The 27,903-nt window shown below is 38.0% G+C and overlaps 1 protein-coding gene across 2 annotated transcripts in view; it reads left to right on the plus strand.

Annotated features, from left to right (window-relative positions):
* The window catches only part of cntn3a.1 (contactin 3a, tandem duplicate 1), a 155,694-nt gene that overhangs the window by 108,009 nt on the left and 19,782 nt on the right, over positions 1 to 27,903 (plus strand). For both annotated transcript variants that reach the window (XM_042491562.2, XM_088082284.1), the window contains 4 exons: positions 890 to 1,029; positions 9,337 to 9,469; positions 13,481 to 13,631; positions 23,554 to 23,681. In XM_042491562.2, coding sequence (XP_042347496.1) covers positions 890 to 1,029; positions 9,337 to 9,469; positions 13,481 to 13,631; positions 23,554 to 23,681 — 552 coding nt within the window. The remainder of the gene's footprint in view (positions 1 to 889; positions 1,030 to 9,336; positions 9,470 to 13,480; positions 13,632 to 23,553; positions 23,682 to 27,903) is intronic.

Genomic DNA, 27,903 nt, shown 5'->3' on the forward strand with positions numbered 1-27,903 from the left:
GCCCAATGATAGGAGAGACTGTTCCCTTGGTGTTAGTCCCTCTGTGTGGGTGAGTATTTGCCCTGCTAAAAAGTCCTTCACACAGAACGTAATATGGATACTGTTCCAGCTGTAACTGTGCTCTTATGCCCCTTGAGGGAGATAAGATGAAAAGCCTATTTCAATCAAGAAAAATAATTGCATTTTTAATAATATTATTACATTATCAAGCAACACAGCTGAGCAAGCAGACAGATTGACTCAACTACCTCGTTCTACTTGACCCTGGCAGGGCGTCCTGTATTTATGTGGGTGATTCAAAAGGGTCATAAATCTCCTAACACTGTCGCCAGAGATAAGGTGCTAGTCATTTATGTGACAACAGGACCACCATCATAAATATAGAGGCATTTTCTCTTTGGATTTCAGATGTTTCAGAAGACAAAAAGGGAATATAACCCATGCTATTAACTGCATTGCTAAAAAAAAAAAGAATTACAACCAGTTCTTTGTACTGTACATTGTAAGAAATATAATACGCTCACCTGACCAGATTCTTGTAAAAGATCAGCATCGGTGTTACTAAATCAAGCTGGTTGTGCTAAATTCAATACTTTTGTCTTTCAGCTTTTAACCTTTCATTGAAGGGTTTTAACCAACCTATTGATCCTTCTACGTGTTAAGTTTATACAGTTGTTTTTATTTATATATTTTTCAAGTAGAGGTGAACTTTGGGTTAATTGGAAGTGGATTTATGATTTGCGCCCTTGAATGCCTCTTTAATGAAGTAATTGCCTGCTTGGTTGCTTCATTGATTTGTTCTAAAACTGCTGCGTACTGGAAATGCTCAAGCGTTTGTTTAGCGTTAAAGTGTTAATTTACAGTATGTGGTGTGTGTGTGACCTCACAGCTGCACCTCACTTGACTGAGAAGCCCCAAGATGTTCAGAAGACCATTGATGATACTCTGGTGTGGGAGTGCAAAGCCAGCGCTAAGCCTAAACCCTCATACCGCTGGCTGAAGAACGGAGAGCCTCTCGACCCCATGGAGGTAAGGCGATTTTTGGTTTTTTTCCTACTAACAACACAAACAAATGCACAACCTGAATGTGAGTATGAGTTCCTCCTTCCATGCAGCACTAAATCGCAACAGCACAACAAAGAAAAACAAAACTCCATCAGATAATCAGTCAAGAGTATCCACCACCCTTTCATATTGTAATGCCAAATGATGAAAAATGTTTGGTAGAATAATCAAGTACTTTCTTTCCAAAATAGACTCCAAACTAAATCAGATTATGGTTGTGCAAATCATCTGCAGGCAAAGCTCCACCTCTTCTTTCTTTCCAACTTCATTGTAAATAAATAAATTCGTTGTTTACATTGAGAACAGAAATCAAGTACCGGTTTCAGTTGCACTTGAGGAATAATGATGCAAAACACATGTATCTACACTGCTTAAAACATGCAACGAAAAAGGAATCATGGCAAGTTTGGCTTTGTTTCTGGAAAAAATACGACAGCAGCGCTGCTCGTGATGTCTGGAAAATGATCATTTCAAATAATGGTGAAACACTAATGCAATATGTTGAAACATCTTTCTACGCAAAAAGGCCTAATTTCTAGGAATGTCATTTATTTGACGCTTAACACGAGTGTTACTGCTTCCCAACTGAGCAGCACGTTCATTACCGACACTAATTATCCTATGGTATAATAACATTAAAATAATAATAATAAGTTAAATCATGATCGTAAAATCAAAGGTATAGTCGAATCATGGATTTAGACAATCATGTGTGAACACGTAACAGTAGAATAAACCTAGATAAATCTATATAAAGGGGGAGAGAAATTTCCACAATATACCATGAAAGTGCCAGAATTTTTAAAAATACTGTGCTACAAATTTTTGGTCATACCACCCAGCAATAACGTCATAGTATCTATGTCCATTTATTTTTTATTGTCTATCTTGTTTACACTGAAAACCTCTATGAGCCTACTTTTTTTCCATACAGAAAACTGATCAGGAATCAATTATGGAATCGACAAAGAATCAGACCAGTAAGCAGAACTGACAAAGGCATTGCTATCAACAAATAGATTAAGTATTAACTTGAGCTCTTCAGTTTTAATCAACGCCTAGTCTTATGAAGGTGTGTAACAACCTTTTGAAAACAAAAACAATAAAACTGCTGAAAGCTGCAAGACTCATTCTGACAGGTTTGTATTTAAATGGTGTTGTTATTGTTAGCAGAGTGTCAATATATTGTTTTCATTATAACAGCCCCCAGGCAGTTAAGTGGATGGATATAATGTAATTTAATGTGGATGATAAAAGATGATAAGATTACAGTAGATTCAGCAGAGTCTTACTTAAAGGATGCACTGTGTGTTAGCGCACTGTTTGCTGGATTCATTTTGCTGAGGAGCACGTAATGGTTCCAACTCATAGGCTCGTACTTGGCAAGAACATGTCACTTTGAAATGGCTGTATTTGCTTGGGACTACATTTGGCATTAAAAGTGTGTGTGTATGTGTTGGGGGAGGGTGTTTGTATGTGTTTTGCAAAGAAGCCAAAGTGATGCCATTTTCTGCCTGTCATCAACCAGGGACTTGACAATTTAGCGCTCAATCCATCCTATCTGCTTCTCTCAATTTTATCATTAAGTCTCTTCTCTCTGGGGAGGGTGAAAAATGCCTTATCATCCAAAATACATTTCACATTTAGGCAATTTGCCTTGTTTTGTGTTATTGTGCTGCTGGAGTGAGTGTGCTTTCTGCCTAGAAAGAACGGCTTCAGTGAATCACAGTCACTGATAGTGTCAGTGTTTGGATTGGGTAATGAGCCCAAAACCAGTCTGTTGCTGTTTTGTTGGACACATCTTTAAAGGGGCAGGTGGGTTTACTTTTCTCTAACTTGAATTGAGAGCTGAGATAATATTCAAAATCTGGGGCACTTTAATTAAAGAGCTGAATCACAATGCACACACAGAGAAGAAGATTACAGAGTTTTGCTCTCCAAATAGTTTTCCATTATGGCAGAAGTAGTTATCTACAAATCCTGTGTGTGGAGCAAGTCAAATTTTAATCCCTACAAATGACTGTGACAGTGACTACATTTACAAGCACAAAATATTCTGGTTTATGCACATACTCCAAAAAAGACCATAAACCCCATTAAGCTGTTTACATGTCTAATGAAAATTAATACTGCACTAATATTCCCATTTACTTGCAGCAGTGCATACTCTGATTAAAATGCCCTAACCCCAGCCAACATTTGCATGTTGGGCCTGTGTGGGTAATAAAAGGGCTGAATTTTGGGCTGAATTTTCATACCCACTTGATGCCCAGGCCATCCTATAGCATAACCCATGTGGGGCCCACTTGGAAATACTTGCCTATGTAGGCAGTTGTTATTGGGCCATTATGGAGCCCATGGCCATTCCTATAAAAGACCAATTTTTAATCCCATTTACTACCCACATGGGCCCCACATACAAATGTTGGCTGAGACATGTAATTTATGACATCAAAATGTAGAAAATTGGAATGGCTGAAGCCATTTTCCATTGAAATAGGATTTTTACAAAGTCTCCTATCACTGGCGTACTTGTGCGACTGTGCAAGCACAGCCTACCTCTGTGGTTCCTTTAACTAAATTCTTGACAAAGTTGGGGTTACAATATTTTTGCATATCCAAAACTTGTTGATATCCAAGTCTTTCATTAAGTTTAGTTTAAGTAAAGTAGATGTGTTTCTTCATCCAACCAGATATGTAGGCTTTTATTTTGGGCATGCATCTCTACCCTTGCAAACTGTGAGCAACTTGCGACTTAATTTGTGTAAAATGCATCCATGACAATGCACAGAGCTGACCGTAAACAAGCATATTGTGGCACAAACCCCTGTTGAGACACATGTTTCAAATGTGCTGTATACATGTCCAAAGAATGCTATTAAAACTTGAATAATACGAGCATATCTTGCATGTTTTAATTGGAAAATCCTAAATTTGTCAAAAAAAAAAAAAAAAAATCATAGTAATAATAGTAATATCAAAACAGAATATGCAGTATACATGACCCAAATTAAATTCAGAATATTGTCATATTCAGTATTATAGTGAAATAGTAGTGTACATGTAAATGTATCTATTGTCATCAATGTCTCCTCTTTGTCATTTGTGACTGTTGGGTGACAAAGATCACTTCCTATATTTGCCGCACATCCTTAACCACAGGAAAGCCTTATCACTCCGACTGTGCATCTCCAGTATTGATTTGTAAATAACATTGTAAAAATTCCTTTGGCAGGTGGCCAAGGTAACACATTCTCTGTACATGTGGCTATATTAATGAGGTAGGGTGTTACCATTTTCAAAATGCCACCGTCAACAGCGGCAACAGTAAATCAATTTCCAAACCCAAAGGTCAGCGATGTAGAGAGAGAGGGAGAAGGAGAGGGAGGCCAAGGGGGCCATTTGTTATTCCTCATTAGAATGGATCAGTCCTCCTCTCCTCTCTCTTTATCTCAGCATCTCTAATGCTCTCTTTCTCTTCCTTACACTCTCTTTCAAGCTTTTTTTCCCTCCCTCTCTTTCTCTCCACCTCATTTTGGGCCCCCTCCAAGGGAATTAAATGGCGCACAGGAGGGCTGTCACTTCAAAATGTCATCCCGATGAAACAAGGACCCACTCACGCTTGTATTTTTTTCCACTCCACCACCAGCTCCCCCTTTCAGTTACATACATGAGTGTGTGGTTTTTGAGATTTTTCTCCCTTCGACCTCCAAAGTCAGGGAGCTGCCTTCTGAGGAGTTTGTGCTCACACTCAGTACACCAACTGCAATCAGAAAAAGGATCGTAACACCAGGGGCATACAACAAAGCGGCCATGATTTGCCTTTTCACGGCTCAACTTGAAACAGTGCTGGTATCAGAGAAGAGTCAGGCATAATTAATGATGGCCATAAAGCAGACGAATGCCACCATTTGTCTGCAGTGATAAAGAGATTGTGATAGAGCCACCACCGAGTCTCTGAGGGTTCTTTAACAGGGCACCGGGTGCACAATAGCGTAGTTTGGCACCAGCCGATGCACTTACACAGATCTCTTTCATCTCTTTCTCCCCCTTGGGCCCTTGCACTGTGTAACCTAAAAAGGACCATCTATCATCTATTCAAAGTCACCATGACTATCTCTCTCTCGCTCTTTCTCATCCCCTTGAACACACATATAAGCATCTAGTCCCGGGTTGCCAAAAACCCAGGGACTTGTCGTGTTCCACTTGGAAACAACTGTATCCATCCTCACCCATGGCCCCCTCTGGCGGCGGTCCTTACACCAGGTCAGGCGTGTGTTCGTCGTGTGACTGGGCCTCAGAGAGAGAGCCCTGTTTGAAGATCCTCAGCAGTGTCACTGATGTTAAGGGACAGTCCTTGTCTTTTCAAGTGGCAGTGCTGTAATGATTCCAGACGACAGACAGACTGGCGGCAGGACCCTCTGGACTACTTTGTCAGTGACATTAAAAGGTCTGGCTACACTCAATGAGAAAGATCAAGGGCAAGAACAATGAGTGCTGCCTCACTTAAATTGACACAACTATAAAAAGGGAGCAGAAAGTAGTGCCAGTCTCTGTAAAGGTCAAAAGGAGGAGCAGTGGGAAGAGAAGAACAGCACTCTTCGAATGTTGTATAATTACTAAATGCACTCTGTGTAGGCGTTTATGAAATTGCATTTATTTTTAAACAAACACCGTCTCATGCTGAATATTTTTTTGTCTCTGCCACCTGACACTGTATGAGACTTGGTGGAGTATAAAATAGCCTATGTGCTGCAGCTCATTCCTAACTAATTCCTGAGAGGTTTGATTTCAGCCACCGTTTGATAACGTTTCAGTGCTATGTTAAGCAAAGGGGGGTTACATCTAGTCACTGCGGGCCTATTAAGACCACAGAAAATTAGCAGTGTTTCAATTATCAACCCCCCTGAGGAGAGAAAAAGTGTGGCTAAAGCTCGAATTAGATCAGGCCATTCATCAGAATGAACACAGTTGGCATCGTGGTACTTAAAATGTTCATATATAGCACTAATTACCCACCTCAAAGCAGTTTTTGTCCAACATTCTCTTATTATCACCTAGTATGGGATACTGTTACGGCACTAATTGGAGTGTTTATAAGCTATCCTTAAAAAAGACAGAGAAAGTGTTTCATATTTTTTATATAAAGCGAGAGGTTAGTCATTAAACAGAAAACAGAAAATATCATGCACATAGTTTATGGATGTTGTTGACAACTGTAAAGGTAGCTGACTTATGGGAATTAACCATAGATGCTAGGTCAGACTAAATTCAGGTAAATGCTCAAGATACTACTCCTAACTAGATATACTATATTAAAAAGCTCACCTGACAACTCTTCCTAACTGGACGTGAGCAAGCAAACATCAGATTGTTTCAGCGTTTCCCAATGAAGATGTCCTTAACTGCTTCGTGCATTGGCGAATAGGGCAAATGACGTGTTGCTTGTTTAAAAAACAGCTCTCCCTGGCTCCATTCTGGCGAAGCATCGTGCACCTCCAACCTACTCTCAGAGCAACAAGCCTCTTCTCGATCAGGGCTCCATCAGCTCTCTGAATGTTGTTTTTATTTGTGGTATATCTGGAATTTTTTTTAACACTCAATCCACCAATTTGCACACTAGAACATCACATTTTATCTTCATTTTTATAGGCCTAGAGGTGATGAAGTCCAGCCGAACTGCTGCTAATGTCAGTTTCCTGAGGAAAAAGAGAGACCATTTGCGTATTTTCTTTTCCAAAATTTTATTTCCAGGGAGCATGAATGAGGACTTCTCAATTAGTTCTTATAGTGGTTCTCAAATAATTCCCATCTACTTTTGTAATGGTTCTCTAGGGACTTTATATATATATATAGCACTTTATGAAACATTTTTTAAAAAATCAAACATTACATTTTTTCAGCCTGATCAGCCTGGAGCAACACGACCATATACCCAGCCTTCCTTTGTAGATACATAATTGGCTATGTGATATACATATGTAATATGTATGTGAATGTATTTGATTGGTTGTGTTTCTTTTCCTTTTTTTCATGCTTCATTCCTGCCTTATTTAAATGCTGTTTGTAATGTGTTTCATGACAAACCAGAATGCTTTAGTCTTGCAACAAGATTGTTCTAAATACTGCTACGACGTGTTGCTGGACTTTCTACCTCGTTCACTGTATGTCAGGAAGAGGTGTGAGAAGTGATAGAATTCAAGTCAGCTTGTATTACCTTATCTAACCCATTTTGTTGATCCATAGAAAACCACACAGCTTAAATAATATGTTAAATACACATACAACAGTCTAAAGACATTATACATAAAATGAGCCTGTGCGTCACTACTGTAAGTGCTATGTGATTGCAAGTAACTATGATCATTCTGAAAGTGTAAAAACGAGCACCTAAAACTGCTGGATTGTGAGCTTATTATATCTACCTTAGTGTTAAATTGCCAGGCTTTCAAAAGTCATATATAATTTGAGGGAATTGTACAGAAAACTTGTTGCTTGTGGACCTGAAATGCTCCTGTATATCAGAAAACCTTGAATCGAGTATACTCTTTGTTCTGTTTATATAATGGGTATGGTTATGTAAACAGGTGTCAGCCCTTTCAGGGATTAATGTCAGATTTGCTAAAGGATCATCCACTGAGAGCATTTTAAGGGCCAGTATGGCTCATGTGAATCTGAGGTCAGTTACTGTAACCTGTAAGCATGGATGGAAGCTCAGAGGGTTTTATCTTCCTCTCTCAACAGACTCTGATTAAACGTCTGTCTTTGCTCCAGTAATCAATAATTTTATATTAACAATGGTTCCAATGGCTGCATGTTAGGTGAAAGGGGTTACTGTAGGGACAAAACCACAGAGAATTATCATCCACTGTACACCACCTTCCCAGCAGAGTGACACAGTCGTGTGACTGGCTGGAGACCCAGATGTCTTTCTCAGGAGTTAGTGGAGACCAGAAAGATGGAAAGATGGTGAATATTAATCTAAGGGGCCAGAAACATGACTCCAAGTGAAAGCCATTGTTGCATCATGTTTGGAACATGTACAAAAGGTGGTTGTTAGATATAGAAAAGATTTATATGGTAATAATGTGTCATACTACATTGTGTATGTAATTTTTATTTATTTTTTGCTTTTTGTTTCTCTTTTCCCAAGTGTTTAAAAAATCTACAGCTTTAAGCATTACCATGGACATGGGACAAAACAGAGATACAGTGTGATTTTGATAATACACCAATGACATATCGTTCAGTTTAACACTTATTTATACTCCCTTTATGTATGAAAATAGATTTGTGTGGTTCAGCTATTGTAACTGTCTTTGCCCTCATACTTAGTGCTACATTTATATTGGCATAGTTACAGCCAATAGATGGCACTAGAGGGAAAAGTTTCAGACAACAACAAACAAGGCAGTGGGGAGGACGTTGTAATAATGTACCGTTTAACAGAGGCAGTGGTAGACAGCAGTGGTCTGTTAAAGACCATTAAATACATTGCGACATGTGGATGGAAAATTCTTTGACTGCCCTATTCTGCTGTTTGTTTTAAAATGTCCTCACCGTTTTCTACGGTCTTATGTTGCTTGAACTACGCTACACTGCCCCACGATCTTTGGTGATACCGCTCTAATTTGTCCGTATCCTTAAGCTTTCAGAGAAGCTTACGGAAATTAATGCAGAGTTCAGATAGAAGGCTCGCTCTGTCTGTCTCTGTATATGTATCTATCGTTGAGCATAAATGAGGCCTACGAGGTTCCCTGGCGATGGGACAATATACAATTTCATCGCAGATTGTGATGAAACAATTATAATAATAAAGAGTCAACAAATAAAGAGAATCTGCAAAAGCAGGCAGCGTTCACACTAACCTTTTTTTTACACAAAAAAGAAAATATGTATCCACAATGCAATGAAAATAATTGCCTCTTTACTAAATTTAAGGTTAAGCGATTCCATTATGTTTGATGCATATTTTAAGCATATTTTAATGGTTATCGGGATAATACACCATATCGCAATTATGGATAATCACGACATGAAATACTGTCCCATGCCTACTAACAACAGTCCCATCATAAGGGAGGTCTTGATTGGATGTTAACCTTGTGTTGAACTGGGGCATATTTTTGCACCCGAGGCAACCACTCAAGTCCCCTGCTGACTATTCATCTTGTCTTAACCTGTTTAGTGTTTGTTGTCAGGTTAGCACAGCTTGTTTCATTTTGAATCATGGTGTTAAATGTGTGTATCTTTGTGTGTGTATGTCCTTAGCACGATAGGATTCAGGCGAATAATGGAGTGCTGACGATCAGTAGCCTGAACCTGGCTGACATCGGCATGTACCAGTGCGTGGCAGAGAACAAGCATGGCCGAATCTTCACCAACGCTGAGCTCAGAGTCATAGGTAAGCCCAGACACATAAGACTGTTGATTTCTCTGAATACATTCAGTGGAGTTGTCCTCTTGCCATCTCTTAAATCGCTGTTTGATGGATGGATGATACACACTTAAATTTGGCAGATGATTAATGCGTAAATGCTGCCAAAATAAATATGAAACCAGTCAGCTTGGTGGGGGGGCATTATAATAAAAGGTCCACATTTGAGGCCATAACACCCACAGTCATATTGGCAGAACATTTACTACACATGTTCGTCTTGTCATCTGCAGTTTTGCTGGTCGAATCACTGAGATAATTTTATGTTTTTCCCCTGCTTATGATTTTTTGTAATTTTCCATAAAAAGCCTGTATAGTACGTCTGAAGGATAAACTCAGTCAACCCCCTCTATTTAAATTAAAGCCCTTATTAATACCGAGCACATGAAAAACAACATTTGTGTCTGTTCCTGCGTTTGTGTTGAGCAGACTGAGGAAAAGGCATTTGTGTCTACAGTTCTTTCACCAGTAGTTTGCCCCAAAGTGCACCCTACTTCTGCTCTCATAATAGAGTTTGCTAGGGGATGAGCGGTTGTGCACACTGAAAACAGCAGGGGACAAGAGCAGCACTTTGCTTTGTTAGTTTAATGTTATAATATTCAAGTAACAAAAAACTCCCCCCGTATGGCTGAGTTTAGTATTATAGAGAACATTTAATCTTGCATTTTCTTTTCCCAGTTCACTGGCATTGTAATTATAGATTTGATTTAAATGTTTGTGTTATGCACCAATACACCAAAGCAAATTCCTTTTATGTGGAAACCTACTTGGCAATAAACTGGATTATGATTCTGATTATCTTTTTTACTGGAGACATTGTTTAATGTCAGCTGGCTGCATTGACTGTGATAAAGGGAACCATTCCCATGTACTCATTGTCTCTTAAAAATAATCATTAAATCTCACTTGTTAATTGTCACAATTTGCTGTTAACTATGTACAGGTTTTGGAAAACTTATTGTTTTAAATTGTACTTTACAAATTAAAATCTGACAGTACACTAACAGTTTGTAATGTGTTCAGCAATTTTCAAAAAGCCAGCAAGCAAATTATAGCAGTCCAAAAAACCCCAAAACAGATGCACCACAACAACAAAAACAAACAAACAAATAGAAAAACTGAATATATAAAACTAGTTTTTAAATTGAGAAAATAAAAAAAAAAAATAGGAGGGTTAGTCTCACAAGTCTTACTATCTTACTGTAACAAGTTGAGAGATGTGCATTAGTCCAACTACATACAATATTAAAATAAAACCTTTTAATTTGGTAACTATTCCTTTTGTTGTCTTCAGGACATGATCGCAAAGAAGGATGACCATTTTTGAGTTAAGCTCATCTATTAAGCTTGTATTCATCTAAATTATTTTTTTAAGTTTAGCTATTTTTTAACAGTTTATCAGTCTTGAATTATGGTGACAGCAAAAGCTGCAGACATCCATGTATTATGCTGTTGATGAGATAAGTTCTATTTTTAATTTACATACAACATTTTCTTATCATAGTTCCTGTTTCCAGAATGGCAGCAGAAAAGCCCAAGCTGTAGTGATGTTCTTATATCTCAACTGCATATGTTGTGGAGGAACTTATATTTATTTTATGTTTGTAACTATGGAAGCAGTGTAACTATGGAAGATGAACATTTGCATGCAGCATGTCGGGTTACAGTAAAAGGCAGTTTAATTAGTTTGAGGTCTCTCTACAGAAGTGTCAGGTAACAGGTTACATGAGAGGTTAGGATACTATAACTATCTGAAGTGTTAAGTCTCTATGTCCCTCTATTCACTAAGCTATAAACTTCTAGGTGCTTTACTGTTTTAAAAATGAACAGCAAACTATTTCCTTGGTAGTTAAGGTATTTTATATAATCACGTCATTTAAAAAAAGGGGTATTATATCCTTGTATAAGCACTCACAGCACTTTTTGGTGGCAGTTTGACACAATGGCAAGTATTAGGAGTCAAGCCACTTAATTTCCTGACACAGCAGCTTTAGATGGTTGTGTTAAGAAACATACATAACTCTGATTGGCAGCGCCACACAAGCGGGTGCATTACAATTTTAGACTGAGACATTAAGAGTTATGGGAATATACATATATTGGTGACTACTCTACTCTTCATAATTTTCTTTATGTCCAACCTCTCACAATGATATATTGTTCTGTATTAGAAGTCATGGGACTTATCTGACAGTCTGCCTGCTAAAGACTAACATATCTAGACTGCATTCTCTATTAGTGTTGTAACGATACTGGAATTTCTGATTTCCATGCAAAACCTTGTAAAAAATGTTCAATACCATTTTTGAAACCAAGAGAAAATGACAATGAAAGACATAAAATTTCTTTATATATGTATATATGTATGTGTGTGTGTGTATGTATGTATGTATATATATATACATACATACACATATATATATATATATATATAGATATATATATATATATATATATAAAACAGGGCGAAATGACTGTTGTAAACATTATAACAAGATAGAGTAAGAAATGAATGTCAGAATGGAAACCATTTCAAATATTCAGAATCGATATGTATCATTGAATTGATATTACTGCTACACTACCTTTGTTCTCATTTGATGCAGTTTTACAAACAGTTACTGCAATTAACATTTTTGATATTGTTATCAATAAAGATGACTATTATTTTACTGATTAATTGATTTATCAATTTGTAGACGTTTCCCAATAATCTCTTAAATTCTAAGGTAACATTGCAGATATTCTAAATCCAAAAATATTAAACTAGCAAAACAAAGAAAGGCAGCATCTCCTGTCATTTTATGAGGCCTAAACCAGTGAAAACGTCTTTTCTGTCATTCTGTGATTATGAATATTGTAAATATATTATAGTGAATATGAAAATTGTCAATGATCATTTTTATAAAATTATTGACTAATCCCAGAATCGTCCGTCCTGGAATAAAATACCAAATGATGGACTTAATTTTTGAATTATAGCTGTGTTATATATATATATATGTGTGTAGTATTACTATTAGTGTTGTTGCCAGACATAATGATACCTAGGTGTCTACCTTTTTATCATACAATAGCGAACAGAACACCAAAACAATACATGGTAGAAAAGTCCTACTTTGTTTAAATGGTCCCCCTACAGACTAGAGGCTCTGTTGTACCTTGCTACATTCATTTAATATACATAGGAATAAACCGATTTTATTGAAACTATAAATCCTTCAACCCTGTTTTAAGATAGGAGTTCATCTAAATTCCACCCATGTGTAGAGAACACAAGTTTGACAAATGTCTGTTGTGTTGTTAAAGGAAACGCTGGCATTTTACACTCAATGTCATGAAATAATTGTACACGCGTATGAAAACGTGCATCGCGGCATGTATTGCTGTGTATGCACATGCACCCGCATGCGTTGGCAGGTGCTCAGCCATGTCACTGGCGCCAGGCTGTGTGTTCACTTTGAAGAGCTTTCTGCTGAGTCGGTGCGCATACAAAACAGCTCCAGACGACGGCGCCTTAGTAATTAAGGCCTAAAGGAGCAGCAACAAAGCCTCCCTCTCGTTTTACATTCTCTCATTTTTGCTTCAGAGCCCCACGGCTTAATTCTTAATGCATAATGTCCTCCTAAGGAAAATTCATGAAATTTGAAAAAAAAAAACAAAAAACCCTCTACCTACTTTCAAATAAAATGTCTTAAAAATGATGTACCATGTCTGTTCTCCTGCAGTTATGCATGCATGTCTGCAAATAAGTGTGTTTGTGTGTAGAAGGGAAAGGATGTGAGAGCTGACCTACCTAATGGATAGAGCGACCTGCATGTTTTTAGGATGCTCCTCCAGTCTCATTTCCTCAATAGCTCTACCTCCTTTGCCCCTCTGTCTCCTCTGACAGTAAATATAACATCAGCTGTTTTTTTCCTTTCCTCCTGTCTCCCTCATAACACTTAAAACCCTCTCTCTTTCCACTCTTTCTATCAGCCATCGCTCCAGACTTCTCCCAGAACTTGTTGAAGGCCCAAACTCTGGCCCGACAGGGTGGCGACGTTCTGATCGAATGCAAGCCCAGGATGTCTCCTCGGGGTGTGATTTCTTGGAGGAAGGGAAAGGAAGCCCTGAGAGAGAGCCACAGGTACCAGGTTTCTTTGTGCAGAGCAGTAAGCACATTGTGTGCAGGGCCACAATTGTTTAGTTTGTCTGCTTTACTTGCAGAATCGTATTTCATCGACTTGTTATTTTATTTTCCCCTACTTTATATTCATGGTGACAAACTGCAAAGAACAGAACCACAGTGTGACACAATACAATTTGAATTGCATAACACGTTCCGCACTCCACCACTTTCCCCTGCTATCTACATTTCTTCCCTCAACTCCATTGTCCTTTTCTCTCCTGGCTGTGCACAGAGCTGGTTTCTGCACTGTTTACTTGAGGTAATTGGCCGTTCCTAGACTGCGGCACTTGGATCGATGCACTGATCCATCAGCTCATTAGCAGCATGTAAGGCCTGGAGGGTCATTAGAGCACAAGGCAGACGATGATCCTGGCTACCATCGAGACGGGAAGAAGCAGGTGAAATCCCCAAAAGGACTGATCAATGGCTAGCCGCTGAACAACATACATTCTTGTGTGATAGTGGTGGTGACACCAGGGGAACTAGCTGGACACCTTGTTTTATTAGAAATCAGGTTAAGTGCAGATCAATGCAATACCTCTGTGTGCTGGAGAGGAGAAGGAAAAGGGAAAAACAAATGTTAATCAGACAAGAAAATCCAATTCTACCCCTGAAGTAACAATGCTGGTCAAGGCAGCAGGAGGATATAAAGTCAGTGACTGATCAGGATTCATACTGTTTCATCTCACATGGCAGCAATCAGGGAGATATGCAGTTATGGTAGATGCAGCTTCAAACAACTCAGCCTTATATCATTTGCCACCGCTAGAAGGGAATTGGACATATGTTTCAAATGCACAGGCACCTGCACAAACAGCCAATTACAGGAAATATACTGTATTCTTGTACGTCTTCATTTTCTGAAATGTCGCCATTTGATGATATTTGCACTCTTGCAGTTCTCACAAGCTTGAAACAACTGACAAGATTAAATTGGAAGGAGCCAAAATGCCCTGATGTGCTATTGCACTTTTAGTTGTTGCTCTGTCAGGAAAAATACCAAACTTTTTTTTTTTTGGAAAGTGTTATGTTTCAGGTGTGCTTTCTCACTATATAAAACAGTGTCATCTACACAAATCACTCATTGATGCATTTCCACTTTCAGTTTGATAACATCTTTATTTTGTGCAGGAATGTGCCAGCAGGAGGCAAAGCACACCTGCCGGCACATGGGGTGACATAGTGGGAGTCCAGATTTCTCATTTGATATGGGATTAATTGTTCAACTGGCTCAGCATCTTTTCCACACCTAGCCACAGTAGGAGTGCAGCAAGTTTAGTCATGTCTCACCTCCCCCTGTCAGACATTATGTTGGAGAAACTAAAGCCACGATCTGATTGTTGATATAGACACCAGGCCGAGACATTTGGGTTACAGGAGAGAGATGTTTTATTTGAGGGCGAGCAGCGGAATCAGCATCAAGATTATGTGTTGCAAACGCCTACTAAATGTTGGACCCAGATTGCAGATTTATCATCCTCTCTAGTGTTGAAAGGAAAATGCATCCATACCGCAATGTGCAATATCAATCGCGCCCATAAAGGCGAGATTTCCCATTTGAGACTTAACATTACAGCCTTTCCCTGAAGTGGGTGAGCTGCATACAAGATGTTAGGCTTTGACATTATTGCAGCATCTCTCACAAACCTATTCCCCTGTTCCTGGCTCGTTAGCATTTACTTTTCTCCATATCGAAATGGGGCTGCTACCAATGCTATTACAGCGGTGGCACAACACTAATCCATCCCACTGGCTCAACTAAAATACCCATAATTCCTTCTAATCTTCCAGGGATAATGTTTTCAAGGATGTGGAGCAGGGGAGAACAAATCAACTAAGAACAAGGCAGGATCTGATTAGTTAATGAAATCACGTTACGGTGATACCTATATCAGCTCATATCCCAGGCATGTATAACAAGATAGCCTTCTAACAGGGTTGCTGTGCACTTACACACGGAGCTACGAGGTTAACGATAAAGTGCTCACCCTAATTTAATTTCACTGCTGACCACGCCAGCAATTGTAAAACGGATATAGGAAATAGCTCTCAGGAATATTACCTTTAGATTGAACTGCTGTGTTTAAGATTGTTACGCTAAATGATATGTATTGCCTCATCATGTAATGTGAATCAATTTATAATCCTGATAGTAAAACAGCCAGAGCTTTCTGGATGTGTTGCCAATACATGCATTGCTAGTGAATAAAATATGCAGTACTTGCAAATACTGCAAGTTCATAGTAATATACTGACTTAATTATGCAATCCTTACTAAGTGGTTAAAATAATGTTTTTCATTTACGGCCTCCTGTTTTTTTTGTTGCACCATGGAGGGGCAGAGCGGGCTTTTAAATTGCAGCCAGTAGCTCACTTTAACACAGGCCAATAAGGTTGAGGTAAAGTGCCTGTTTACTATATCACACTGCTCAAGTTTTATGTACCCCACAAATTCCCCCAATACCTTAATTGCTGCAGGGCAACCTTTGAGAGAAAAGGGAACAGCGTGAAAGCATTTCAGACAGATAATGGTCCTTACATCTTTGTCTTGTGCTGTCCCTTTGTAGCTTCGGAGAGGAAGAAGCCTGACATAGGCTACTGCACAGTTTAATGGCAAGTCTTATCCCTGTGACATCTCATATCCATAACTCTTTGTTATAGTCCATTACAAAGGAAGGCCCTCAGTTCAGTTAGGAGAATATTCCCCCGGCTGCATGGAGAATGGGCACGGAAGAAGAGGCTAATGTAGTTTAATTCCTTCAGCCTTTAAGGCGATGCAGGTCATTTTTGATCATTTTGGGAGGTCCGGGCTGCCTTCAAGGGATCTTTCAGAAAGGAGCGTTCAAGTTCTTCTTTCAAGCCAGTTATGTTTGAAACACCGGCTCAAACCCATTACACCGTAGTGCCGTTTAGAAGATAAGATGGGAGCTTCTAGTGAGGATTTACAGGGCAAAGCATTTATCAAGTAAGGTAATTAATTTCTGAGGAGTCCAATGTGGTCAGGAAATTGCTCTACAATCAGAATTGAAAAGCAGTATCAAAGAATGCAATTTGACTAAATTGTCATAACTTTTCTAACCGAAGAAATTAACTTTAGATATTTATTTTTTGTAACACTTTATAGGGCCAGTGTGTAGGATTTAGGGGGATATATTGGCAGTAAATGGGATATTATATAATAAGAATGTTTGCTTTAGTGTACAATCCCCTGAGAAAAGGAATCTTTGTTTTCGGGTCCTTGTCTTTGAAGATTGTCATGTTACACCACCTTGTTTTTAGAGTAGCCCAGAAGATAGGGCCATTCTTGTTTTCCTGATTTTACCTTGGCCACTGTAGTTTTGAGCCCATCTGCACAGGAGCATTAGAAAAACACTAACTTTTATGTTTTTTTTTTTTTAGAGGAAGAGACCTCTGCAGATAATTTGACTGCTGTTAAAAATTGGATGTTAGGTTAACAGAGAAAAAAGCTGCTCACACATTAGCAGGTGTTAGGCTAGTGGCCCATCTCAAACTAATTGCTTATTGCTTATTAGCAGTCATATTAGTTGCATTTTTTCTTTTTATTAGTTACTGTAAAGCACTCATTAACGCCATAGTCTGCAATACCATATTCTACAACTACAAGGGCATTAACTGAGAGATTTTCCTCAATAATTACTGATTATTGATTGGAAGTATATAAGTTGTTCTACATTAATGATGATTTTAATAAGCTTTGCTCGGTCTTGGCTTTATAGGGTGGTAGTGCCAGTCATTCTTCCTTAGTAACATTTAATAAATATGGTCTATCTAATGTAGCAAAACACAAAGCTACAAGTGTTACTAGTCCAAATGACTCTAAATTATGTCTTTCTAATTCAGCACGTGTTCCCATTCTAAAGTGAGGTCTTTCTCATAACTTATAATATAATAATAGTTTGACACTTTAACTCACACAGGTTTCTTAGTTGCCTTCTCTTCACACTTTGTAAACTTTGTACTTTAGAGGATAGTGTGTATTGATTGCAGTATTTGTATGCTGTGATGGATTCACAAAGTGTAAAGAGGAGGCAACTTTAAAATAGAGAATTTGTGTGGTGTCAATGTCCAACTACCAGTGACTAGACAGTAAGTAAACGAGTTGTTGTACATGCATACATACATACAACTATTATCAGTAAGTCGTAGTTTGTAATTTATTGAGGGAAATTTCTTAGTTGATCGCCTAGAAGTTGTAGATTATGTTCAGAATAAGGCATTAATAAGGGTTTTATTTGACTAATAAATTGCCAATAGGCCAACAATATGCATGCTAAAAAGCAGTTAGTAAAAGGTGAATAAGTGTACCTTGATATAAAGTGCTAAGGATTCCTTTTCACCAGGGCTTGACTTTGTAAAAGAGGCTCTTTTTGCTTTGCATCCATCAAAAATGTTAATAACAAATTTGTCCCGCAAGCATTTAATATTTACCCTGTGTTGAAGTTTCTGTCTTTGAGAAATTATTTTGCAAGACAGAAATCCCAACACATGGCAATGATCATAAATATTCTTCCTTTGTCTGTTTAACGGGGATATCCGGATGTGAGTCTAACAACTGTTTCACATCATGAAATATTAATCTGTGAACATGAGGCTTAATGGGTATTGCCTGTTTGTAATAACTTTGATAACACCAGGCCAAATTAATTATTAGCTCAACAAGCAGTGGCTGTCTTGTTGCCTCGAGGGAATTCATTTTTAACAGTGTGATATTTTATTGATCCCTGTAGGGAATTTTTCTTCATGCCTGCCACCTCTGGGGAGATCAGAGCTGCCGGAGGCTCAGTGTTGCTTTAGGCCGGCTCTGCAAGGCAAATCCTTGACTTCATTGTGAAATCTGAAGGATGGGCTCTGTAACAGCTAGCCTGTCTTGCCTCTTTTGTTGTTTTTGTTCTCTACAGATATGCAACAGATGATGATCAGTGTGAGTAACTGATCCCTTAATTGACTTTATTGATTTCTCCAATTGTGTTGTCAGGGTACTGCTACAAGTGCATCATGTGCTGTAGATCTTTACTCAAAGCTATACTATTTAGGATTTCTGGTTACTGTTTGAAAAAAAATAATCGCTAGAAAAAGTAAAGTCAACCCCAGATTCACTCTTGTATGCCGTTTCACCTTGCTAGTTTTGTCAGCACTTAGTCTCTTGGATGCCTGCTGCTTACGAGGGGTACAAAATCGATACAGCATAGTATCACAGTATTTTGCGCTACAATATTGTAGTGATACACAGAGGCGAGGTATACTTTTTTGTACAAATTATTAGTGTGGCATTCTAATATTCACTCTAATACTACAATATTAGAATGAATTGCTTTTTAGACCACTAGATACATTTTGTTGCAATAAGGATGTCTGAAATTATATGAATGAACTGAAAACTTTATCTTAAAAGATACAATAGATGTTTCAAAGTTTTCCTTTTAGGACATTATTTGCAGTTGGAAAAAGTATGTGGTATTACAATTCATATTGCAAAAGTTTAAAATTGCAATAATATTGTATCGTGACTTAAGTACCATGATAATATCATACATGCATGGCACCTTGTTGCTACCTTTCTACAATCTTGACCTTACCAAAATTCTGCGGAGGTACATGCACATAAAAGTCCCAAACACAGAAAATAAGAAAAAAAGGAAATACAGACAGAGACCAGAGTCTCTGCAAGAAAAATACACCACCACAAACTTCTGGTGGGTTTTGAGAGGAATTACTTCTGTGTTACTTTGTACATTGTTTACTGCATTGTGTATCCTACGTATTTATTTTTAAATCTCTTCATGGAAAAGTGCATATAAAACATATTGTATTATTATTATTTTTTGTTGTAGTTAACAGGTTTTGACCTCAACTGGAAATATTTATCTGCTTAGTCTTATGTCATATTTCTAACTGTCAGTAAGTTTTGCACATTTGTAAGGTCTCAAAATAATTGCAGTGTGTTTAAATGTGACACTTTGCAAGAGATTCAGTCAACGGATCAAGAGGTTGCATTCGATGGGAGGGCATGTCTAACAGACACTTGCCTGATTTCTCAACATAGATAACAGGGCAACATCATCTTTTGCATTAGGGCCTGTATATGTCTTTATATTTAAATACATTCAGGTTGACAGATAAGCCACATTAAGACACTATAATTAGGAAAATTAACAGAAAAAGTACAGCCAAGTTTTGCACAGTTACAGCTTACTGCTGACACTTCTTCTACAGGTACAAACATATTTAATCAGTATTTATTTCAGGCAGCTTACTTTGAAAAACAAGATAAGGGAAGAACAGGGATTGCTGTATCCACAAAACATGATAGAAGCACCGGGGAAACTGTGAGACAGAAGGAGAACGCAGGAAGTCAGCAGAAACCTCAGTCACGCTGTCTTTTAAGGGATGTGATAGATTACCTCCAGTAATTACAAAGATCAAAGGAGAGAGAACAATGAAAATGTGTTTTCTAAACTAGCGGAAATGCTTTGATAACAGGAAAGACAAAAGGATCAAATATGAGCAGTAGGTATTCATGTAAATAATTTAGTGATACATTATAACAAGTGATAACTGATTATTTTTTTATGAAAGAAGTGTTTGAAATTGGATGGTTCTGTTGCATGAATGAATCGTTTTTAGGCTTTTTATCGGAGAATTCTGTGCAGCGTGTGGCCAGTTTTTCACTAAAGCGAGGTAGAGATTTTTTAGCGTCTCAGTAAATAGAAATAATCAAAACATTTTATATTTATTTATTTATTTTTGTGCCTCATTCACATGTGACCCTGCCATTCACTTCAATTTTGTGAAGTGTTTAGATGTCCTGTGTGTGTGTTGATCTTACCAAACAACTTTCTCTTAAATGTTTTTCTTCTTTTATCCTCTATCCCTGAGTACTCAAAAAATGCACTAAAAAGGGGCAAAATGAATGTCATTATCTATTTTTTGTAGTGTATTTTTTTTATGCGCATGCTTTCTGTCCACTGTGTTCAAGGTCTCGCTGATATGCTTTAAAAGACTGATTCCCTGACAAATTTCAACAGGGGGCATTAGCATTTCTAAAATGTAGATTGGGAATTTATCCTGTCATGTTACTCTGCCATTGCTTTAAAAAAACAGGAAAAGTAGTTTATGATTAGCAGTTATTCTTTTTATTCAATTGTTCTATATATTCTAATTGTTTATATGACATGGGTCAGTGCACGTTTATGAAGATTAGTATATAAATATGAAATATAAACATGCCAGAGTTAGCAGGAATGATCATTTACATCTTGTCCCTCGGCAGGGAACATTCAATTCAGTTCAATTTTATTTATGAAGCCCAGTATCTGACATCAAAATTTGCCTCAGAGGGCTTTACAACATATGGCACCCCTCTGCCAATGTACCCTCAGAGCGGAGAAGGAAAAACTCCCCCAAAAAAAACTTTACTGGGAGAGAGAAAGAGAGACAAACATACAATTTACAAGTAGGAAAAGTAAAGTATAACTGAGCTTATTGATAAATTTAACTGTAGCTGTGAGATGAAGCAGATGTATTCAGATGGAATCCAAATGTAAGGATAACTCTGCAACATGAACCAATAGACTGAATCACTTTATTCAGTCAGTGTCTTGTTGCTGACCTTACTTTCATATTTGACTTTTTGTCCCTTAACCACCTTGTTGGCTGGTGGACTGGAAGCAGTATACTCTCTCTGTCGGAGGGAATCTGTCAGGCTTGACTGATGACACCAACAGATGAAATGAGAGTCTTTGTAATTTGGACTCGCTGGTGCAATCTGTCATAGAGGTTCAACTTATTACCACACAACCAGGCGGGTCCAATTTGTTTCTCTGCTGGTGAAATTTCCCCAGCACATACAGGACTCGGATTGTATCGGATTATATCCAATAACTGGCCGGGTTTGATCCTAGTAGAAGTAGTTGTTGTTCGCAGTGTTGGAGAGTAGTGAGCTACATGTAATTAATAGGGCTGTACCCGTCTCAGAGTTATGTCAGTCGAATCAGATTTGGCCATTAAATGTGAATATTTGACAATTCCTTTTTTTTTCTGTATAAAGTTTTAAAGTTGGAACAGGCTCAGCAGGACCTTCAGTGAGACAGTGGCATTCATGTAATGTAGTAAACAAGCTCACTGCACTAACAACGGATCAACAATGTGCAACAACATTTTCTGCCAACACTAAATATTAAACAAAAGCCAGAGACTGTGTCATATTAAGTTGTGATGAGCTGCAAATTCATCACCTAAAGGCAGAAGAGAGAAGACTAAGTTACCTCAGAGCCTCGGTGAAGAGTCACTCTGCCTCTGCGCCTCTGTCTGCATGTCCAAAGCGCTCTGTACCAAAGAGTAGCATGATATGAAAGAGGACTCGACATCGAAATCTGATGACCAAAATGTGCCTGACTGCTCAACTGATGATTCGAATCTCTGACCTTTAAGGGGCAGCTATAGTAATTAAACTAGTAGTTTTGCAGTAGCTTTCTGGAAATTCATCTACATTCATATTGCATTAATGCATTCATATTTGTGATTCAAGTCATTTAATTACTTTATAAAAGCAAGGGAATGATATTTTTATTTTTACTTTATCATTGCCTCTTTACTGTGGTTGAACCCCCTTTGACCACAATTACTGAGAAGTATTGTCTATTGCTGTTTATCAACAAATGCTTAAAGCAATTTTTGCACGCTATTTTCAAAGTTACCTGGCTAACTGAGTAATCCTGGTTAGTGCTACCTGGACTCTAGTTTCCGAGGGCAGGTGTTTAAGTGATGGACATTGTATTCAAAACCAAAGCTGACATTTCTTGTGCTTTCCCAATGAATAGTGGTGTGTTTTATTTTTTGTTTATGTATGATCTCTGAACAAGTGGCCACTTTTTGTAATCGAATGGCATTTTTTGTAAGCAGGGATTTTCTGCTTTGTGTTTTAATAGAATGTTTGTATCACATGTACATTGTCAGTTTGATTATGCAAAGAAGTTTGAACTACTTTTTTCTAAGAAGCTTTAGTCAACCAAACTAGATTTCTCTCTAGGGTTGCTGTACTGTAGGTTTATTTTTAGTTTTACTGTTTGTTTCTTTTTTTTAGAAGTTTAGAAATTAATAGCTGCAAACCTCTAAGCAGTCATCGCTTGTATGAACCTAAAATTATATCATCTAAATGACCTCAGTGCTGCTTTGAAAATTAAGGTTTGATTGAATCTTTGGGACCACAACTCTGTTAAATGTGTTTTTTTGTCCTAATGTAGGGTGAGGTGTCTTAACCATCACGCAGCACTGTATGCATGAGTGCTAGATGAACTGTATTAAATTAATATCTTAGATGCTTGTAGTGCAGCATATGTGACAAGCAGAGTTTCTTAGGTAACAGCCCACTTATATGGAAAATCATGCTCCTGTTTCATTTGGTATTCATGTCTGCAGAAGCAATATTTCTAACATAACACTTACACTTATACAGTCTGAGTATATCTATAACATGCAGTTATTTGGAATCCCCGTTGATATCCCCTTGAACTCGAAATGAGACTTTACTTCCTATCCTGCACTGTTCTTATCAACTCAGTGCTGAGGAATCAAACTGTAACACTTCACACTGAGCTTCTCCTTATGTCACACTGAAGCACAGGGAGCCAATTAAAATTTGCTGAGATAAACTCCAGGCTAAAGTTGAAATGCTTTAGGACACTGGACTTGCTCATTTAGAGTAGATTTTTATGCACTTTGAATATATATTTAAAATGACAGCCACGCGAGCTTCCATGAGTAGAGCTGTATGCCAGTTGAACTGTATTAACCCAACACTGGTGCACTGTCAGTTGGCCTGATATGGTGACATATATACATATATTCTTTTTCCCCACAGAGTTACAGTTTTGGATAACGGCAGCCTACGGATTTCCAATGTCACTAAAATGGATGCTGGACTCTACACGTGTGTTGCTAGAAACCAGTTTGGAGTAGCAAGCAGTGCTGGCAGCCTTTTGGTTAAAGGTAAAATATCATTTCCTTGTCTTCAAGCATCAACCCTGGTCGGTTTACTGTAAATGACAGCTGAATATTGCTTGTTTATTGTCTATTTTATTCCCAATAGCTGTTTCCTTGGCAACAATTGCGCTTACACATACAGCAAATGATACTGTTATAGAAATAGTCAATTTATTGAGGCAATATCACTATTATACTACACAGTACAATTACATCAAGCATGCGTTATATTAAGCATCAACAGCTTGGTTGCTTTTGTCATGTATTTTAGGAATAGGATTGGCTGTCTTGTGTTAAAACCTTTTATGTAATCCATTTGAACATCAGGAGTCCTGCAGGTTTTATTGTCCAGCTCTTGTAATAAACTAACACATCATTTACGGTTGTCAATATTTTGGAGGAACAAAGACCAAATGATCTGGCAGTCTGTCACAAGAGCTGCGAGACAAAACCGACCAGCACTGCATTTAAAATTAACCAACACTGACCCTCTCTGCACACTTGATGAACAAACAGCACGGCAGCCGTCTTTATAGCAGTCGCTACAGCACTCCTCATACCTGACGTGTATACAGTCCAATTAGTTGATTGGCTGTGGCTAGAGGAAGCGAGACACAAGGCTCATTGCATTCATGCACCTCGATGTTTAATTCATGCCTTCTTTTTTTTTTTTTTTTTTTTTTTTTTTTGCACGGCGGCTCATAGCCATGCTCGGTTTGTTTAAGATTTCAATCCATTTAAATCACACACTTCTGCAGTGCAATGAATTTTCTAGGTCTTTCTAAAGAGCAGAGTCAACAACAGTGCTCTATTAAAATGCCTTTTGGTGATTCCTCTTCACAAGTTTTTTGAATTGCAAATTGGCTGGCGTAGCAGCCCAATTTTGCTTTCTTTTTTTTCCCCCACAGCCTCTTAACATGTATGCATGGTGCCTTTATACAGTGTACTGTATATCTGTATGTGTGTGTATTTATAACATTATTCAGAGGTGTGAGGTAAAATATATATTAATTCAAGTACAGATTTAAGACGCTGCATAACCATGGTACTTTTCAGAATAGGGATTTAAAAGCATGAAGTGATTTTCTAAAATATTACTCAGTGTCAGTTTAATGTAACCAACATGATGTTACCAGTTATGGCTTATAGGTCAATGTATCAGTAACGTTATGATACAACACTTTTACTGTTAATTAGGACTGCAACTAGTGATAATTTACTTTAAACAAATTGATGAATTCTTTAGGGTGTAAAATGTCATTGCAATATCCCAGAGCCCAGGTCAAGGTCTTCTTGTTATTTTGTTCATTCTACAATCCAAACCAAATAAATTTCACTTTATAATGGTAACAAAGTAGAGAAATTCCTCAAGTAGGACATTTGATAAGCAGTAAACTAAAAACTTTATTTTACTAAAATAAAATGGGCAAGTATTGAAAAATAATAAGATTCCAACTAAACCACTGTTAAATGCCCACTTGTAGTCCTTAAAAGCTGAATGTAGAAATAGCGTCCATGCAACAGTGTCCAAGAATGTTTCCTGTGAGCCATTGCCACATCTGCCCTCTGCATTCATGACATTTTCAAAAAGTGCTGCACACGTTACAAAGTGTGTGTATGTTTACAAATGCACATAGCATTTTGTAACAAACATATCAACGTAAGCTCATCTGTGTATTATCTCTAATGCTAATGCTCAGATGTGTGGAAAACAGTAAATGTTTTCACATCTTTGCTTGGCAATGACAAAAGAAATTATTAATCAACCAAATTATTTAATTAAATTGATTAGCAAAATTGAACATTTCATCTCAGTTAAGTAGCAATCCATTGTTTCATACTTTTGCTCTTTTATAATTTAATTTCAATTTAGTTTGAAAATTCTGATTGTTGCACTACGCATCAGGACTGTAAGGGTTTTTATCCTCCTATCTAATTAATTGCAATTTCCTTTGCACCTGGTGTCTCAGGTGCGAATCATTCCTGAGATTCCTCCAGAGGTTTATGTCAGTTAGCATGAAATCCCAAACGTGATATTTTGACTTAAACCTCAGGCGTGCTATTTAAGATCGGCTTCCTCAGGACGCAGATTTTTGGACATAACAACGCATCCAATTTCAATGCTAATTCAAATGGAAACATTAAAATCCAACATGTTTCTTTGCAATAAAAACTACTTTTAATGGTTGTTTGAAATATATTGTCATTCCATAGGTTTACAGAATGAGGACTGCCCTGCACGGAGCACGCTGAAGGGAATGAGGGAGCCAATTTGTGATTTTCCTTCCAGTCATAACAGGAAATGAGCGTGACAGCTTAGCAATCGGAAGCAGAAAGTTTTACTCCTCTCATTTCGCATCTGGTGCCAAACTTTCCTACGACTCACCTGGAATGCACTGCCATGACCAGTCGGTTCTCCTTAGGGGGTGCGAGATAAACAAGCTGGCTTGTTTTGACAGAGCTGAATATAGACCTTTACTCCCCCTGACATGCTGCATTGGCTTGCCTGTCCATTAGTTGCTTATGACATGCATGCATAATTCACAGTGGACTGGTGTATGGGCCTCTCAGACTGCGCTATATTCTGTGCACCGCGCTGCTGTTGAATGAGACACCCAGCCGAGACGGCCCTAAGATTATGTTGATGCGCACCACGCTGAGGATGAAATAGGATGGCTTTTTGTCTCTGCACAAACAGAGCCAAATTATAGACTCTGATCTGACCTGCCGTAATGGTTGAGTTTTTTTCTTTTGTTTGTTTATTTTACTCTGTCTGTTGTTCAGTGATATATCAGACCATACTCTGATTTATGAAACTCACAGAAAGACATGCAACAAACGGTCTCTGGCAGATTCAAAAGTAATTTATCTTGTTTGTTTTACAACCAGGTCAGGGTTTGACGAAGGGCAGCCTTAGTTTATGAGCGTGGTATGTTTTTGCAGTTATTTCTTCAAGTTCAGAGAACATAAAGAAGTAAAAACAAGCTAACTGAGAAAACTTTATTGTATACATTACATTCAGCATACAGTGTGGAAAAGGTATGTCTACTTTGTTAAAGTGTGGCTACGCCCATTTTCAAAATTCATACGTTATTCCCACAGTTTAAGACAATCCAAATACATAAGTGAACATAAACAACTCTCTCTAATCCAAAAAAACTACTGCTGTGGATGGGGCAGCAGCAAAACATATTAAGCCACCTAAAAAGACAACGTGCCCCCTAAATATTTGGGATACGGACTGCCATCTTGTGCTGGTGATGTTATTCAGAGCTGGAGTCTGCGTAGTAGTGATATCCGTGGTGATGGAGTTCCTACTAAAACACCTGTCTGACCAATTGCAAGCAGCCCCTTTGAATGTGAGCGCATGGATTGGTACATACAGCTGTCAATCATGGTGGAAAATAGCCTTTTTGTAGAACTGAATAACTCGTTAAAACCAAACTAGTCATAAAAACGATCACTTGAAAAAACATCCGAGTAATGAGAACTACCCCCAGTAACTGAAACAGACTTTAGGACAAATGTGTTATGCGTGTACTTATAGTTTTCAGTTTTGTGCATGTACCAATCACTAACATGGAGGGGCGGGCCTTATGACCTATACTGCAGACAGACACCAGGGGATGACTGAGATTGAAGTGTTACACTTTAGGCGAACTGTCATTTCGTCCATCTTTATATACAGTCTATGGACCAAGGTAAAGAAAAAAAAAAAATCAATCTAGGCAGCAATAGACCAGCAACTTCCTTGAGATGTGAAATGACTGTTTTTGTCAGTGGAGTCTGGTGGCGATGAGATAATGACTTTAGTTTCCCATCATAAAGGGCTGTCTGATGGCTAGGTAACACAGTTAGAATATTTCAAATATACTGTATACTTTAAGTGATACCAATTTTTATTTATTTTTCTTAGGTGTCTAAAAACGTAATTAAGGCAATGTTTGCTCAGCACCATTTTTTTTTATGTACGTGAAACAGGGTGTTCCTGCCACAAGTACAAATTTTGTAATTTTGTCTGTTTCAGAACAGAGATCACTTCAGTAGAATAAAGTTCATTTGGATATAAGAAAAACAAAATCAGTCTCCGATTCTTTATCTCAAGGAAGTTTCTGGTCTGTTGCTGCCTAGATTGATTTTTTTTTTAAGGAGCAGTTCCAGACTGTATACTTGATGACATCACAAGTTTTAGACTTACCTCTCTGGTTTCTGGCTGTGAGAGAGACTA

The sequence above is a fragment of the Plectropomus leopardus genome, chromosome 9 (genome assembly GCF_026936395.1).
Source record: "Plectropomus leopardus strain MGB_pleo_1.0 chromosome 9, ASM2693639v1, whole genome shotgun sequence".
NCBI lineage: Eukaryota > Metazoa > Chordata > Actinopteri > Perciformes > Serranidae > Plectropomus > Plectropomus leopardus.